This window comes from Pelmatolapia mariae, linkage group LG10_11, assembly GCF_036321145.2.
Source record: "Pelmatolapia mariae isolate MD_Pm_ZW linkage group LG10_11, Pm_UMD_F_2, whole genome shotgun sequence".
NCBI classification, from domain to species: Eukaryota; Metazoa; Chordata; class Actinopteri; order Cichliformes; family Cichlidae; genus Pelmatolapia; species Pelmatolapia mariae.
In genome coordinates this window covers 46,875,180-46,893,484 of record NC_086236.1, presented here as the reverse complement: position 1 = coordinate 46,893,484, position 18,305 = coordinate 46,875,180, and the positions used below count along the sequence as shown (strand labels likewise).

General features: G+C 40.9%; 2 protein-coding genes across 2 annotated transcripts; both read left to right on the top strand.

The window, feature by feature from the left end:
• The first annotated feature begins 1,270 nt into the window (after positions 1-1,270).
• Positions 1,271-3,479, top strand: LOC134635423 (C-C chemokine receptor type 2-like). Its single transcript, XM_063484803.1, has 3 exons — positions 1,271-1,277; positions 2,218-2,367; positions 2,581-3,479. Exons 1-3 carry the CDS (start codon positions 1,271-1,273, stop codon positions 3,477-3,479), a joined length of 1,056 nt encoding a protein of 351 aa, XP_063340873.1.
• Positions 3,480-11,479: 8,000 nt separating this feature from the next.
• LOC134635422 (C-C chemokine receptor type 2-like) lies at positions 11,480-13,692 on the top strand. Its single transcript, XM_063484802.1, has 3 exons — positions 11,480-11,486; positions 12,429-12,578; positions 12,794-13,692. Exons 1-3 carry the CDS (start codon positions 11,480-11,482, stop codon positions 13,690-13,692), a joined length of 1,056 nt encoding a protein of 351 aa, XP_063340872.1.
• The last annotated feature ends 4,613 nt before the right edge of the window (positions 13,693-18,305 follow it).

Sequence of the window (18,305 nt, the reverse complement as noted above, 5' to 3'; positions counted from 1 at the left end):
TGAGCCAAAACCTCCTTCCATCAGTGAGAACTTTGAAGATGAAACGCGGCTGGGTCTTCCAACATGACAATGATCCAAAACACACCGCCCGGGCAACAAAGGAGTGGCTCCGTAAGAAGCATTTGAAAGTCCTGGAGTGGCCTAGCCAGTCTCCAGACCTCAACCCCATAGAAAATCTGTGGCGGGAGTTGAAAGTCCGTGTTGCTCGGTGACAGCCCCAAAACATCACTGCTCTGGAGAAGATCTGCATGGAGGAATGGGCCAAAATACCAGCTACTGTGTGTGCAAACCTGGTAAAGACCTATAGTAAACGTTTGGCCTCTGTTATTGCCAACAAAGGTTATGTTACAAAGTATTGAGTTGTATTTTTGTTATTGACCAAATACTTATTTGCCACCCTGATTTACGAATAAATTCTTTACAAATCCTACCATGTGTATTCATGGATTTTTTTTCACATTCTGTCTCTCACAGTTGACGTGTACCTCTGGTGCAAATTACTGGCCTCTGTCATCATTTTAGGTGGGGGCACTTGCACAATCGGTGGCTGACTAAATACTTTTTTGCCCCACTGTACATTGATCTAGATGAGCTGCAGTAGCAAAAGACCACACTCAATGGTGCTCAAATGGCTTCCACAGCCACCGCAGCCTAAATCTAACAGACCAGCTTTGGGATGTGGCTGAACTGGAGGTTTGTCTTTATGAATGTGCAGCCACCAAATCTACAGCAGCTGCACGATACTATCACATCAACATAAACCAAAATCTCTGAGGAATGTTTGCAGCACCTGTTGAAGGTAAAAGTGGGTCCAAACCAGTATTAGTGAGGCATAATGACTAAAGTCTCCTGTAAGTGCACAGTGTATGATATTGAGCAGTGGTGTGTCTTAATGAGTCCAAGAAGAAAAACAAATAAAAATATTAACAATATTAATAATAATAAACCTTCTGTCACTTTAAGAAATAACAAGCAGTCATTTTCTGAAGGTGTGAATTTGTGTCACCATTTTATCTGTTGTGCTTTGATCCATTTTCTGTCAGTCTAGATTTCAAGCAGACTCCTGATAAAGATCAGATTTGGGGACGTACAGGAAACAACATCTTTTTTTTTTCCTTCTCTGTTCTCATCAATAGGGGACTGCAGAACTTTTGATAGTCAGTTCATTTCTGCACATCTAAAGGGATCACATCAGTAAACGGGGAAAGGGAGCCTTGAAGTATAATTCTTGACTGGACCTGGTTGGATGAGCCATCACTGAGATATCACAATGTCAGGTAATTGTCTTTCAACAGTAATCCACAATTTAGACTATTTAAAGTCTCATGTTTTACAGAGTTCTTGGAAATTTACTTGCGTTATAAAGTGTAATGTTTAAGGCTGCACGCACAGAGATCTAAAACCAAATGCTGTGACTGAAACTCGGTCAAAGTTACTTCATGATTTCTAATTTCATCTTTAATCCAGAGATCTTCTTTTTATTGTTGTTTTTTTAATAGTAGATGAAAACATATAATATTTATTCCCTGCCGCAATGCCTTAATACGACTTTTACAGCTGCTGTTATCTCCATCCATGTATTTGTTATTTTCATAATAATTATAATAGTAATTTTGAAAAATCCCACTAATAGTGTACAAAAATGTCAAATGAGCCAAAAAACAAAGCAAAACACAAGTCTACATGAAAAATCATAATAACACAGATAAACAAAATGAAATAATCTGTCCTAGGTTTATAGCTGTATACCATGTAATGAATTTTAAGCCTCATAAAACCAGTTTTCAGATTAAATCCTGTTTTTATAAAGGTTTGGCTCAATGATAATTTTCCCACGAGGGAGTACCAATGAGCATCCATAGCTTGCAAATTCACCCCCACTGTCAACTGCCTGGGGGGCCAAACCAGCAGACGTGAATGGATTATTTGTGGTGCTCATAGCAAAGGAAAACCTCCTTTAAAACAGAAACATGTCATCAACAATAGGTTGGTAATTCCACTGGCACTTGATAAGGGTTGAAACGGCATTACGAAACCAAACCTAACACTTTGATACAATGAGCACTCGAAAATAAATCCAGTTAACCTCCAACGGTAGCACGTCTTTACAGCAGTATAGAAGTCTTTGATATACTGTTATGCACCTTAATTGTCGTAGCCTGTGCTGAAATTAATAGAAAAAATAATAATAGTAAATCTTTCTCTCTCTTTCTGCAGAAGAAAACACCACGTGCTATGACTACTCCGAATGCCCTGAGCTTGCTAACCACACAGGCTTTCCTCCTACCAACCTAAGTGATGTAAAGGACTTCAACAAAGTGTTTCTCACCACTCTCTACAGTTTGGTTTTCGTCCTGGGATTCATAGGTAGGTTTGTCGTCTTGTGTGTATGCTGTGGAGATTGGATTGTTTCTACACAATGCACAGACCTCATTTTCTGGGAATTTCCAACTTGCTGACTTTTAACAATGTATGCAGGTGTGTGTATGTGAGACACACAAATGAAACGGGAAGGAGAGAGAATGTTGTGCTACATGTAACAGTGTGACAGGTACACTTCTTGTGCTTTTTCTTCCAAAGGTAATGGACTAGTGGTGTGTGTCCTGGTGAAGCACCGCAATCAGTGCAACTTGACAGACATCTGCCTCTTCAACCTGGCTCTCTCTGACCTCCTCTTCGTCTTCATGTTGCCTTTCTACTCTCACTATGTCAGGGTCGGCCAGTGGACTTTTGGAGACTTCATGTGCCGTTTGATCTCCGGCTCTCACCACATTGGCTTCTTCAGCAGCATCTTCTTCATGGTTGTCATGACGCTGGACCGTTACATAATCATCGTGCACGCTCACAGGGTTGCACGTTATCGCACAAATAGGGCAGCCATCATTCTGACCATGCTTGTTTGGATGCTGAGCTTGTTCGTCTCTCTGCCGGATTTTATCTTCAGAAAGGCAAAAGAACAGGAATCCCAAGGAGTGGAGTGTGACTATCCTGAAGAGAGCAAAATATGGGAGCGTTATGATTTGTTCACCACAAATGTGCTTGGTCTCGTGATTCCCTTGCTGGTGATGGTAGGTTGCTACTCCAGGATCATCCCCACACTGGTGAACATGAGGACCGCAAAGAAGCACCGCATCATCAAGCTGATCATCTGCATAGTGGTTGTATTTTTCTTGCTCTGGGCCCCATATAACATTTCCCTTTTCCTGAAGTTCCTCCTGGAAAAAGAAATAATCCTCAATGATAAAGTCTTGGACGAAAATATAAGGCTGTCAATAACAGTGACCGAAGCATTTGCTTACACTCACTGCTGTCTGAATCCCATCATATATGCTTTTGTTGGAGAGAAGTTTATGAGAAGAGCCTTGCAGCTGCTGAAAAAGTTGGTGCCTGGTTACAGCAGAGATCTGACAGACAGCTCATTCAGGAGAAGCTCAGTTATGTCCAGGGGCTCTGAAATCACCTCCTCCTTTAAATTGTAGAAGGTGGAGAGCAGTTGTAAGTATTTTGTCATGAATGTTTCACCCTGTTATTACCGCAGACCGTGCCTTGTTCATGCGTGTTTTGTTCATTTAGGAGCATTATTTGACACATACCACAGTGTTCTTCACCTGTGTGTCACCTTCAAAATGTGTCTCTACACTTTTGGACCCTTTGAATTTACAGCAATTTTTTCCCCCCCCGACAGTTAGATTGTAAATGTACTCAATACTTCTTTAATGCCTTTAATGTGTTTTAGCACTGTCGATTTACAGTATCTTAATCACCTTTGACTCTAATGCTCTTCCTTCTTCTGCTCAGGTTAAATTAAACCTGCTGGTCTGTTAAACTGTACCTGCTGTTTTATAGCAACCTGTAACAGTTTGCTTACTTCTTCAGACATCTTTTATGAGCCTTACATGTTTGCAGAAACACACCAAAAACAGCATAAAACTATTTCAGATCTTGATTGTACAAAATGTGCACACTGCCTTACTGTTATTAACATTTCTACCTACTTCCACATTGTTTTCTGATGTTCAGCCTTTTATAGTTGTTTTGTGAGTTGTATTATGTTATGGTTCCTTGTATTTGTCGCTATTTGCCAGTGGAGTTGACTCCTATCCTGATTTTGTATTATCGCTTTTTTAAGACATTAAATGATACAGCAGATCCTCCACTTACGTTAGATGAAGGTCATGAAGTGCATTGTTCATTCGGAGAAGAATATTTGCAATAAACATATTCTTTTATTTCTCACTGTTACTGCAATGACAAATTCTGTACACAATCATGAAAAAAGAGAAGATGGTCTCAGATTAGTTCAATATGCAGGTAATTCTTCACTATCGTAAAAAAAGTAGCATGATCTAATACATGGCGCCATAAGTGGTGCAAAAAACTACAATAAAGATGTAATCAATTGTAAACATTTCCCCTCTCTTTTTTCTATTTCATATTAATGCTAATGGAAAAAAAAACTACACCAACTGCACCAACACCTTGGTGTGGGGAATGTGAGTTTTAGGATAAACAAGAAGAAGGGCATTATTTGCATACAATTAAATTAATCTTTCTTTAAAAGGAAAAAGGACATGATGAGTCTATCAAAAGGAAAAATGGAGAAGTCCTTTCGCTGCATCAAAGGTTCCTGACTAAATAGTTCAGCAATCTGAACATAATGTTTGTTCCATGTAAGCATCAAAGAAAAGGGGGATTTCATATTTTCATATACAGTATGTTAAAAAAAAGGTTCAAACAATATGAGTGACAGCTTTGTCAAACTAACTAAAGTGTGTCACTGTATCCCCAAATACAAGTTTAAACTGTTCCATGAAAAAAAAAAAGTTATACATTTACTGCACACATTAATAAACTTGCCTGTTCAACTGCACATGAACACAAATATCTAATAAGCCAATCACATGGCAGCAACTCAGAGCATTTAGACCTGCAGACGTGGTCAAATCAACCTGCTGAAGTTTAAAGTGAGCATCATAATAGGGAAGAAAGTTGAATTCAGTTAAAGTTACAATAAACATGATGTGATTATTTGTGCCAAAGAAGACCACACTGGATGCCATTCTGATCAACAGATCAAGAAACTGAGGCAGCAGTTTGCACTACATAGTTTGGACAACTGAACACTGGAAAATGTTGTCAGTTCATATTATTTTTGACTTCTGCTGCCATACTTGGATGGCAGGGACATGATGCCAGATGTTAGAATTTGATTGATTGATTGATTGATTGATTGATTGATTGATTATACTTTATTCATCCCGAGGGAAATTGGGTTAAGGCTGCCAGCGCCGTCTTACCCATCCGACCATACATACATTACACAAACATCACATGGGGAAGACAGGTCAGAGGGGTATAACATGGAAAAGCACAACATGAGGAAAGATAAGGAGAAAAAATTGGATCGATCCTTCCTTATATCAACAGTTCATGGTGCTGCTGGTGGTGTAATGGTGTGGGGGATATTTTCGTGGAAACGTTTGTGACCCTCAGCACCAACTGAACATCCTGAGTATTGCTACTGACTATGTGCAAGTCTTTATCACTCTAATGTTTTTATCTTCTAATGGCTGATTCCAGCAGGAACACCCACCATGTGTGAGTTCAAATAACCTCACACTATTTTATTTACATGACAAGTTCAATGTGCTCAAAAGGCTTCCACAGCCACCACAGCCTAAATCCACCAGACCAGCTTTGGGATGTGGCTGAACTGGAGGTTTGTCTTTATGAATGTGCAGCCACCAAATCTACAGCAACTGCACGATGCTATCACGTCAGCATGGAACCAAAATTTTAATTCAATTCAATTCAATTTTATTTATATAGCGCCAAATCACAACAACAGTCACCTCAAGGCGCTTTATATTGTAAGGTAGACCCTACAATAATACATACAGAGAAAAACCCAACAATCATATGACCCCAATGAGCAAGCACTTTGGCAACAGTGCGAAGGAAAAACTCCCTTTTAACAGGAAGAAACCTTCGGCAGAACCAAGCTCAGGGAGGGGCGGCCACCTGCTGCGACCGGTTGGGGTGAAAGAAGGAAGACAGGATAGAAGACATGCTGTGGAAGAGAGACAGAGATTAATAACAAGTAAGATTCAATGCAGAGAGGTCTATTAACACATAGTGGGTGAGAAAGGAGACTGGAAAGGAAAAACTCAATGCATGATGGGAATCCCCCAACAGCCTATGCCTATTGCAGCATAACTAAGGGAGGATTGCAATGTTCCCTCTAAGCTGCGCACGTGCGCAATTGCGCACTGCTGGCACGGTCTCTGCGCACAGAAAATCTGTGTTGCACACAAAAAAAATCTAACCTGAATTGGAATTAAAATTAAAACTTTAACAATTCTGTTTTGCAGTGTTAGTCAGTAAGTGACTGGCTGCTCCCGTATGGGATTAGATGCCACCTTATCCCATAGTCCAGCCAATAATGCGATTCACATTCGTATATACGCAGCTAATCAACGTGGTTGACAGGCTATGACAGCGTCCTTATGTGCCGACACCGGTCTTTTAGCGAGCAAAGCGGCGTGGCTGATGTGGAGTGAAGCCACGTTAATGACAACGTGTACAACTATTGGAGATGTGAGCAGGACAGACGAAACAATTGACGGAAAAAGTGTGGACTTTATACCAGTTTTTAAATTGTATTGATAGGACACGTAAAACCAGAGTTATGATAAAAATATATGCAATGTTTGGTTTTCTTCCTGAACACTGTCGTTGTTTATATTTACTGCGGGAAGAAACGGTAAAAACTGTGTTTTATAAGGAAAAAGGCTCGAAAGCCTGTGAGCAAGAACAAACCTCACCCCTCTCTCCCTTTCCTATTCATCCAAAAAAGTACCATGTCGACCAATCAAAAAAATGATATGGCAACGTGGCATCTAGTTGTTAAGAAACGGGGGGAAATTTTAGGAGTGACGGCGGTGCTTTGAGATGTGAGAGATTTGAGACGTTTAGCGCAAATCTTGTGTAGTTAGTGTGTAGTGTAGTTTTGTTGTGTGTGTCAGAACAATGAGCAGACTGCTGAATGTTACAGGTGTTACAGGAGTGATACATCTCCTGTTGTCAGGCCTGCAGGTATCAGGCTGTTGTTCTCCTTTATCTCATAGTGGACAGAAATTATTTTTTGGAGTGGCACAAATAATTTGTGTGGCATCAGACTTGATGCAGAACAGCTGATTGTTCTGTAAATAGTTTGAAATGTTTATTTAAAAAAACGCCTTGCTGCATTTAAAAAAAATAGCTGCAAAAAACTTTGTTGTTTGCAAAACTCAGTAACTTTTTTGAAGAAGTAACTATATAATTAATTGCCCAGCATTGGTCAAGAAAGTTGTGTTTTCAAAATTGGAGTTCAAGTCATTTTTACTTCCAATAGTGTTAACATACTACACAGGTCAATGACCAGATTTCTTTTTACATTTTCATTGTAAGTGGGCTAAAGCAGTTAATTAAAAGTAGTCTAACATAAATGTAAATGCTGTAATTTGATTATTTTAATAAACCATGTAACTTGGATGGATTAGATGCCGGCGTGACCACAGTGCACACGTCTGATGTCGCTTACAGTGGTCCAAGGGATCGCTCAGGGAGGTTGTGTGTTCGCTCAGACACATGAAAAATTAGAGGGAACATTGATTCAGGGTCACCTGGTCCAGCCCTAACTATATGCTTTAGCAAAAAGGAACATTTTAAGCCTAATCTTAAAAGTAGAGATAGTGTCTGTCTCCCGAATACAAACTGGAAGCTGGTTCCACAGAAGAGGGGCCTGAAAACTGAAGGCTCTCCCTCCCACTCTATGTTTAAATACTCTAAGAACAACAAGCAAGCCTGCAGTGCGAGAGCGAAGTGCTCTAATAGGGTGATATTGTACTACAATGTCATTAAGATAAGATGGGGCCTGATTATTTAAGACCTTGTATGTGAGGAGCAGGATTTTGAATTCAATTCTGGATTTAACAGGAAGCCAATGAAAGAAAACCAAAACAGGAGAAATATGCTCTCTCTTTCTAGTCCCTGTCAGTACTCTTGCTGCAGCATTTTGGATTAACTGAAGGCTTTTCAGGGAGATTTTAGGACTTCCTGATTATAATGAATTACAGTAGTCCAGCCTAAAAGTAATAAATGCATGAACTAGTTTTTTCGTCACTCTGAAACAAGATATTTCTAATTTTAGAGATATTGCACAAATGGAAGAAAGCAGTCTTACATATTTGTTTAATATGTGCGTTGAAGGACATGTCCTGGTCAAAAATGACTCTGAAGATTTTCAGGGCCGAGTACAATAACCTCAGTTTTATCTGAATTAAGAAGCAGAAAGTTAGCGGCCATCCAGGTCTTTATGTCTTTAAGACATTCCTGTAGTTTAACTAATTGGTGTGTGTTATCTGGCTTCATAGATAGATAGAGCTGAGTGTCATCAGCATAGCAGTGAAAATGTATACTATGTCTTCTGATGATACTGCCTAAGGGAAGGATGCATAATGTAAACAGAATTGGTCCTAGCACTGAATCCTGTGGAACTCCAAAATTAACCTTAGTGTAAGAAGAAGACTCTCCATTTACATGAAATAAATTGGAGTCTATTAGATAGATATGATACAAACCACTGCAGTACAGTACCTGTAATACCTGCAGCATGCTCTAATCGCTCTAATAGGATATTATGGTCAACAGTATCGAATGCTGCACTGAGGTCTAGCAGGACAAGCACAGAGATGAGTCCACTGTCAGAGGCCATAAGAAGATCATTTGTAACCTTCACTAAAGCTGTTTCTGTGCTGTGATGAGCTCTGAAACCTGACTGAAACTCTTCAAATAAGCCATTCCTCTGCAGATGATCTGTTAGCTGTTTGACAACTACTCTTTCAAGAAGTTTTGATATGAAAGGAAGGTTGGAGATTGGCCTATAATTAGCTAAGAGAGCTGGGTCTAGAGATGGCTTTTTAAGTAAAGGTTTAACTACTGCCAGCTTGAAGGCCTGTGGTACATAGCCGATTATTAGAAATAGGTTTCATCATATCTAAGATTTAAGCAATAATTAATGGCAGGACTTCTTTGAGCAGTTTTGTGGGAATGGGGTCTAAAAGACACGTTGATGGTTTGGAGGAAGTAATTATTGAAGTTAACTCAGAAAGATCAATTGGAGAAAAAAAGTCTAAATGAACATCGATGGTACTAAAGGTAGTGTCACGGTCTGGCATGGCAGACCGTGGGGGTGTAGGGAAGGAGGACCCAGGCGCAGTGCTCTGTGTGTAGATAGTGCGTTTATTTACAGTGTATGGTGCAAAATAACAGTAAATCCCCGTGTTTCCCAAGACTCCCGTGTCGTGTCCTCCTTGTGCTCTCTGCTCCCGTGTCTGCACTCCCGGTGCTCGCTGCCCTTCAGGCCTCCCACGCTCCTCCTGCGGGAAACAATAGCGGCAGCTGTCAGGACACTAAACAATAGCAGGCATGCACTAAACGACTAGACCTAAACTGGGTGACTAACGTGGAGTCCCACACAATGATCCCACGTCGGTGGGAGCTCCAAGACTCTCTTAAGTAGCTCCCCCGACGAGGCCTGATCAGGAGCAGGTGTGTGGCTTCGGGTGTGGCCAGTCCGCCAGCAGGGCCACACCCACCAGGCCTGAAGGCACCCGCAAACCGGCGCTCGCAGAAACACACACACACACACACACACACACACACACACACACACACACACACACACACACACACACAGACATCTGCAAACAGGGAGAAGAGGGACAGCAACACCAAATAGACATACAATAACACAAGTCCATGACTGCCCAGGGATCCTGGGTCGCTCAGACCCAGAACCCTGACAGGTAGCTGTAGATAATATTAGATCTGTGAGATGGTTTTGGGTAATTTTTTCTCTAATGATTAAAATTTTATTTGTGAAGAAGTTCAAGAATTCAAGGGATGGTTGGCTCAACAGTAGTCTGACTTTTTGTCAGCCTGGCTACAGTGCTGAAGAGAAACCTAGGGTTGTTCTTATTTTCTTCAATCAGTGACAAATAGTAAGATGTTCTGGCTTTACGGAGGGCTTTCTTGTAAAGCAACAAACTATTTCTCCAGGCTAAATGATGATCTTCGCCATTTCCTCTCCAATGTACAAGTTATCTGCTTTAGGCTACGTGGTTGTAGCCATGGAGTAAAGTACTTCTGATTTGAGGCCTTAGTTTTCACAGGAGCTACAGTATCCAGAGTCGTACGTAGTGAGGAGGCAAAGTCATTAACAAGATGATCGACCTCTGTTGGAGTAGCGTTCAGGTAGCTGCTCTGCTCTATGTTGGTACAGGGCATTGATGATGATAACAGTGGGTGGATTATATTCTTAAACTTAATTACAGCACTTTCAGAAAGACATCTACTGTGATTAAGTCTATTCCCCACTGCTGTGTAATCAATTATTGTAAATGTAAATGTTATCAGGAAATGATCAAACAGAAGAGGGTTTTCAGGAAATACTGTTAAATGCTCAGTTTCTATACCACATGTTAAAACAAGATCTAGAGTGTGATTAAAGTGGTGGGTGGGTTCTTTTACATTTTGACAGAAGCCAGTTGAGTCTAATAACAGATTAAATGCCATGTTGAGGCTGTCATTTTTAGCATCTACATGGATGTTAAAATCACCCACAATAATTATTTTATCAGAGCTGAGCACTAAATCAGATAAAAACTCCAAGAAATCAGACAGAAACTCTGTGTAAGGTCCAGCTGGACGATAGATGATAACAAATAAGACTGGTTTTTGAGTTTTAAAGCTGGGGTGGACAAGGCTAATTATCAGGCTTTCAAATGAATTAAAAGTCTATCTTGGTCTTCCGTTGATTAATAGGCTGGTGTGAAAATTTGCTGCCACACCGCCCCCTCGGCCTGTGGTTCGAGATTTCTGGTAGTTAGAGTGACTCGGGAGTGTTGATTCATTTAAACTAACATAATCACCCTGGATCTCTAAGGAATGTTTGCAGCACCTGCTGAAGGTAAAAGTGGGTCCAACACAGTAAGGCATAACAACTAAAGTCTCCTGTAAGTGCACAGTGTATGATATTGAACAGTGGTGTACATTAATGAGTCCAAGAAGAAAAAAAATAAAAATAGTATCAGTAACAATATTAATAATAATAAACCTTCTGTCACTTTAAGAAATAACAAGCAGTCATTTTCTGAAGGTGTGAATTTGTGTCACCATTTGATCTGTTGTGCTTTGAACCATTTTCTGGCAGTCTAGATTTAGAGCAGACTCCTGATAAAGATCAGATTTGGGGACGTACAGGAAACAACATCTTTTTTTCCCTTTTCTGTTCTCATCAATAGGGGACTGCAGAACTTTTGATAGTCAGTTCATTTCTGCACATCTAAAGGGATCACATCAGTAAACGGGGAAAGGGAGCCTTGAAGTATAATTCCTGACTTGACCTGGTTGGAAGAGCCATCACTGAGATATCACAATGTCAGGTAATTGTCTTTCAACAGTAATCCACAATTTAGACTATTTAAAGTCTCATGTTTTACAGAGTTCTTGGAAATTTACTTGGGTTGTGAAGTGTAATGTTTAAGGCTGCACGCATTGTCACAGAGATCTAAAACCAAATGCTGTGACTGAAACTCGGTCAAAGTTACTTCATGATTTCTAATTTCATCTTTAATCCAGAGATCTTCTTTTTATTGTTGTTTTTTTATTAGTAGATGAAAACATATAAAAGTTATTCACTGCCTTAATACGACTTTTACACCTGCTGTTATCTCCATCCATATATCTGTTACTTTCATAATAATTATAATAGTAATTTTGTAAAATCCCACTAATAGTGTAGAAAAATTTCAAATGTGCCAAAAAAGAAAACAAAAAATGAGTTTGCATGAAAAATCATAATAAGATAGATAAACAAAGTAAATGAAATAGTCTGTCCTAGGTTTATAGCTGTATACCATCTAATGAATTTTAATCCTCATAAAATCAGTTTTCAGATTAAATCCTGTTTTTATAAAGGTTTGGCTCAATGATAATGTTCCCACGAGGGAGTACCAATGAGCACCAATAGGTGGCAAAATCACCCCCACTGTCAACTGCCTGGGGGGCCAAACCAGCAGACGTGAATGGATTATTTGTGGTGCTCATAGCAAAGGAAAACCTCCTTTAAAACAGAAACATGTCATCAACAATAGGTTGGTAATTCAACTGGCACTTGATAAGGGTTGAAACGGCATTATGAAACCAAACCTAACACTTTGATGCAATGAGCATTCAAAAATAAATCCAGTTAACCTCTAAGGGTAGCACGTCTTTACAGCAGTAAAGAAGTCTTTGATATACTGTTATGCACCTTAACTGTCGTAGCCTGTGCTGAAATTAATATAAAAAATAATAACAGTAAATCTTTCTCTCTCTTTCTGCAGAAGAAAACACTGAATCCCCAGATTACCCATATTTCTATGAGCTTTCTAACAACACAGGCTTTTCTCCTGCCAACCTAAGTGATGTAAAGGACTTCAACAAAGTGTTTCTCACCACTCTCTACAGTTTGGTTTTCGTCCTGGGATTCATAGGTAGGTGTGTCCTCTTTTGTGTATGCTGTGGAGATTATGGATTGTTACTACACAATGCACAGACCTCCTTTTCTGGGAATTTCCAACTTGCAAACTTTTAACTATGTATGCAGGTGTGTGTATGTGAGACACACAGATGAAACGGGAAAGAGAGAGAATATTATTCTGCATGTAACAGTGTGGCAGGTACACTTATTGCATTATTTCTTCCAAAGGTAATGGACTAGTGGTGTGTGTCCTGGTGAAGCATCGCAATCAGTGCAACTTGACAGACATCTGCCTCTTCAACCTGGCTCTCTCTGACCTCCTCTTCGTCTTCACGCTGCCTTTCTACTCTCACAATGCCAGGGTCGGCCAGTGGACTTTTGGAGACTTCATGTGCCGTTTAATCTCCGGGTCTCACCACATTGGCTTCTTCAGCAGCATCTTCTTCATGGTTGTCATGACGCTGGACCGCTACATGATCATCGTGCACGCTCACAGGGTTGCACGTTATCGCACAAAGAGGGCTTCCATCATTCTGACCGTGCTCGTTTGGATGCTGAGCTTGTTTGTCTCTCTGCCGGATTTTTTCTTCAGAAAGGCAAAAGAACAGGAATCCCAAGGGGTGGAGTGTGACTATCCTGAAGAGAGCAAAATATGGGAGCGTTATGATTTGTTCACCACAAATGTGCTGGGTCTCGTGATTCCCTTGCTGGCGATGGTAGGTTGCTACTCCAGGATCATCCCCACACTGGTAAACATGAGGACCGCAAAGAAGCACCGCATCATCAAGCTGATCATCTGCATAGTGGTTGTATTTTTCTTGCTCTGGGCCCCATATAACATTTCCCTTTTCTTGGAGTTCCTCCTGGAAAAAGAAATAATCCCAGATGATGAAACCTGGTACAAAAATGTAAGGCTGTCAATAAAAGTGACCGAAGCCTTAGCTTACACTCACTGCTGTCTGAATCCCATCATATATGCTTTTGTGGGAGAGAAGTTTATGAGACGAGCCTTGCAGCTGCTGAAAAAGTTGATGCCTGGTTACAGCAGAGATCTGACAGACAGCTCATTCAGGAGAAGCTCAGTTATGTCCAGGGGCTCTGAAAACACCTCCTCCTTTAAACTGTAGAAGGCGGAGGACAGTTGTAAGTATTTTGTCATGAATGTTTCACCCTGTTATTACTGCAGACCATGCCATGGAGAAGTGAACTGAATCATTACTTTAACAGGTTTGATTCATCCAGGATGCATTATCCAACATGGGCTGCAGTCTCACCCAGAATCTTAATCACCTTTGACTCTAATGCTCTTCCTTCTTCTGCTCAGGTTAAATTAAACCTGCTGGTCTGTTAAACTGTACCTGCTGTTTTATAGCAACCTGTAACAGTTTGCTTACTTCTTCAGACATCTTTTATGAGCCTTACATGCTTGCAGAAACACACCAAAAAGAGCATAAAACTATTTCAGATCTTGATCTGCACACTGTCTTACTGTTATTCACATTTCTACCTACTTCCACACTGTTTTTTAATGTTCAGCCTTTCATATCATATATATATATATATATATTTTTTTGTTGTGTTATGTTATGGTTCCTTGTATTTGTCGCTACTTGCCAGTGGAGTTGACTCCTATCCTGATTTTGTATTATCGCTTTGTTAAGACAATAAATGATACAGCAGGTCCTCCACTTACATTAGATGAAGGTCATGAAGTGCATTGTTCATTTGGAGAAGAATATTTGCAAAAAAAATATTCTTTTATTTCTCATTGTTACTGTAATGACAAATTCTGTACACAATCATGAAAAAAGAGAAGATCAAACGTTCTATGAGATGGTCTCAGATTAGTTTACTATGCAGGTCATTCCTTACTATCGTAAAACAGCAGCATGATCTAATACATGGCACCATAAGTGGTGCAAAGACCTACAATAAAGATGTCATCAATTGTAAACATATTCACGTAAAATGAAGCTCTGAAGTTCCTGATAAGCTGTACTGAATATACAGTCAGTTTATTTAAGAAGTATATGTGAAAGAACAAAAAATAAACTCTTCATTTGCAAACATTTTCGCCTCTCTTTTTTCTATTTCATATTAATGCTAATCAAAAACAAAACTACACCACCACCTTGGCGTGGGAAATGTGAGTTTCAGGACAAACAAGAAAAAGCCCATTATTTGCATACATTTTAAAAAGGAAAAAGGACATGATGGGTCTTTCAAACGAAAAAGTGGAGAAGTCTTTGACGCTGCATCAAAAACTACCTGACTAAAAGTTCAGCAATCTGAATACAATGTTTGTTCCATGTAAGCATCAAAGAAAAGGGGGATTTCATATTTTCATAAGATAAGATGACCTTTATTAGTCCCACACGTGGGAAATTTGTTGTGTCACAGCAGAAAGTGGACAGTGCAAAGTTACAGTAGAAAAAATTCAAAAAACCCCACTGCAATAGGATAAGCTAATATAATAAGAATGGGGGGGGGGGGGGGGGGGGGACAACAGAAGGAGTCTCACTATCTATTTAACATCTTTCATTACAATGGGCCCAGTGTCTCGTGTGTAGGTGTGATACAGCATAAGGCCCACTTGTAGTGCACATGCATAAAACTAAGTGACAGGAGTGTTCTTGCTATACTAAAGTGAGAAAGTGATATTACTATTACTAATGTGATATTATTAAAATATATGATTAATACATCTGAAAAGAAATCTTCCACGACAGGAATCTCTCCGTCCCACATCGTGGGTGCCGCAGCCTGCCACTGAAGGAGGTGTTCAGTGCTGTCAGGGTCTCATGCATGGGGTGGGAGATGTTGTCCACAGCTTAGCCACCATTCTCCTGTCATTCAGCACCTTCACAGGGTCCAGAGAGCATCCTAGAACACAGCTGGCCCTCCTGATCAGCCTGTTCAGTCTCTTCCTGTCCCCAGCAGAGATGCTGCCGCCCCAGTAGATCACACCGTAAAAGATGGTTGAGGCCACCCACCACAGAGTCATAGGCTATGTCCACAATAATACATTTTTGTTTGAAAACGCATCTTTTTCTCTCCGTTTTGGCCTTCCGTCCACACTGAGACAGCGTTTTTTGTCAAGGAAAACAGAGCTTTTTGAAAATGCTCTCCAAAGCGGATACATTTGAAAGTGGATATATTTCGCAGCACAGTGTAGACTGCGTAAACGGAAACTTTTTAAAATGATGACGCATTTTAGTCATATGATGCAGTCATGTGACCAGTTAAACTAAGATAGCGGAGGGCATTATACAGCAGTTGTATAGCTTTTCTTCAAATTCTCTAATTCTCAACCCTTTTGCAACTTTGTACTTTTATGTTACTCACAGCAACAACTCCATCTCATTATCAGTCCATTTAAAAAATTTCCTCAACATTTTGCAGCGACGTTTCAAAGAGCCGGAAAGTAAATATGGGGCAGACAGGGCAGTCTTACGTTTCACCCATGCGCAATACAGGAACATAGCAGTTTCGATTGTTTCAGTGAGGATGAACAACTGTTCAGAAACGCTTGAAAACAATAGAAAATGCCGTTTTCAATTTTATCCGGGCTAGTATAGACGTAGCCATAGAAGGTCTTCAGGAGTTGACCCTTCACTCTGAAAGACCTGAATCTCTGCAGCAGGTACAGCCTGCTCTGCCATTTCGTGTTGAGGGCATCTGAATTACAAGTCCAGTCCAGTTTATTGTTCAGATAAACACCAAGGTACCTGTAGCTATCCACAGCCTCAATATCCATACCTTGAATGGTAAGTGGTTGCAGTGGAGGATGTTTGTGCCTGCGGAAGTCTACCACCAGCTCCTTGGTTTTACTGGTGTTGATCTGGAGGTAGTTCTCCTAGCACTAGTCCATAAAGTCTTGGGTCAGTTCTCTGTACTCCCTCTCATCCCCATCAGTGTTGAGGGCGACAATTGCAGAGTCATCAGAGAACTTCTGAAGAAAGCACTGGGTGGAGTTGTGGGAGAAGTCTGGAGTGTAGATGGTGAAAAGGAATGGAGCCAGAACCGTTCCCTGTGGCGCCCCCGTACTGCAGACAACCCTGTCCGGCACACAGCCCTGAGTTCTCGCGTACTGTGGTCGGTCGGTGAGGTAGTCCAGTATCCATGATGTGAGGTGATGGTCCACTCCTAAGTTCTCCAGCTTGTCCTTCAGGACCGTGGGAAGAATGGCGTTGAAGGCATTGGAGAAATCAAAGAGCATGATTCTCACAGTGCTCCCACCGGTCCACAGGTGAGAGAGGGAACGATGTAGGAGGTGATTGACGGCATCATCCACTCCAATGCCAGGTTGGTAGGCAAACTGAAGTGGGTCCAGTGATGATCTCACCAGGGTCCGAAGCTGAGCCAGCACCAGCCGCTCCAGGGTCTTCATCAGGTGGGGAGTCAGAGCCACCGGCCTGTAGCTGTTGAGGTCCTTGGGACGTGGAGTCTTTGACACTGGTACAACACAGGAGGTTTTCCAGAGCTGTGGAACTCTCCCCAACCTCAGGCTCAGGTTGAAGATGTGCTCGAACACCCCACACAATTGGTCTGCGCAAGACCTGACAACGCTTGAGCTGATGCCATCTGGACCTGCTGCCTTCTTCACTTTAATCCTCCTCAGTTCCCTCCTAACATGGCTGGTTGAGAAAGACAGGCCAGAGCCTTGTGGTGAATGGTGTCAGGGGTGGAACAGCAGCAATGGGGGTGGGTGAGTCTGCAGCCAATGTTGGAGACTGCATCCTGGATCAATCAAACTTGTTAAAGAAATGATTCAGTTCATTGGCCCACCTCACATCCCCCCAGGCAGAGAATTATTAACAGCATGTTAATAAAAGATTCAAAGAATATGAGTGACAGCTGTTGCTAGAATGAACAAAGTGTGTCACTGCATCCCCAAATGCAAGTTTAAACTGTTCCATGCAAGAAAAACTATACATTTACTGCACATATCAATAAACATGCCTGTTCAATTGCACATAAACACAAATATCTAATTAGCCAAACTCGTGGCAGCAACTCAGAGCATTTAGACCTGCACACATGGTCACGTCAACCTGCTGAAGTTCAAAGTGAGCATCATAATGGGGAAGAAATTCAGTTTAATTTCTGTTTACCATAACGTGGTTGTTTGTGCAGAGGGGCTGTTCTGAATGTTTCAGGAACTACTGCACTATCTATTCAACCATCTTTAGTGTTTACAGAGAATGGTCCAAAATAGAAACAATATCCAGTGAGTTGCAGTTCTCTGGTTGAAAATGTCTTGTTGATGGAGAAGACCCAGACTTCTGACACAGACAGCTGGCACGAATGCACCAGTAACTCAAATAACAACTCGGTATGACCAAAGTATGCAGAAGAGCATCTCTGAATGCACAACACTTCAAATCTTGCAGTAGATGTGTTACAGCAACAGAAGACCACATTGGATGCAACACTGTCAGATAAGAGTATGGGGAATGGCTTATTTCAAGAGTTTCAGTCGGGTTTCAGAGCTCATCACAGCACAGAAACAGCTTTAGTGAAGGTTACAAATGATCTTCGTATGGCCTCTGACAGTGGACTCGTCTCTGTGCTTGTCCTGCTAGACCTCAGTGCAGCATTCGATACTGTTGACCATAATATCCTATTAGAGCAATTAGAGCATGCTGTAGGTATTGCAGGTACTGTGCTGCAGTGGTTTGTATCATATCTATCTAATAGACTCCAATTTATTTCATGTAAATGGAGAGTCCTCTTCACA

Excerpts from the sequence above, each read along its gene's own strand:
- LOC134635422 (XM_063484802.1), top strand. Across the intron at positions 12,579-12,793 it reads TTTCGTCCTGGGATTCATAG|GTAATGGACTAGTGGTGTGT; the intron begins GTAGGTGTGTCC and ends TTTCTTCCAAAG.
- LOC134635423 (XM_063484803.1), top strand. Across the intron at positions 2,368-2,580 it reads TTTCGTCCTGGGATTCATAG|GTAATGGACTAGTGGTGTGT; the intron begins GTAGGTTTGTCG and ends TTTCTTCCAAAG.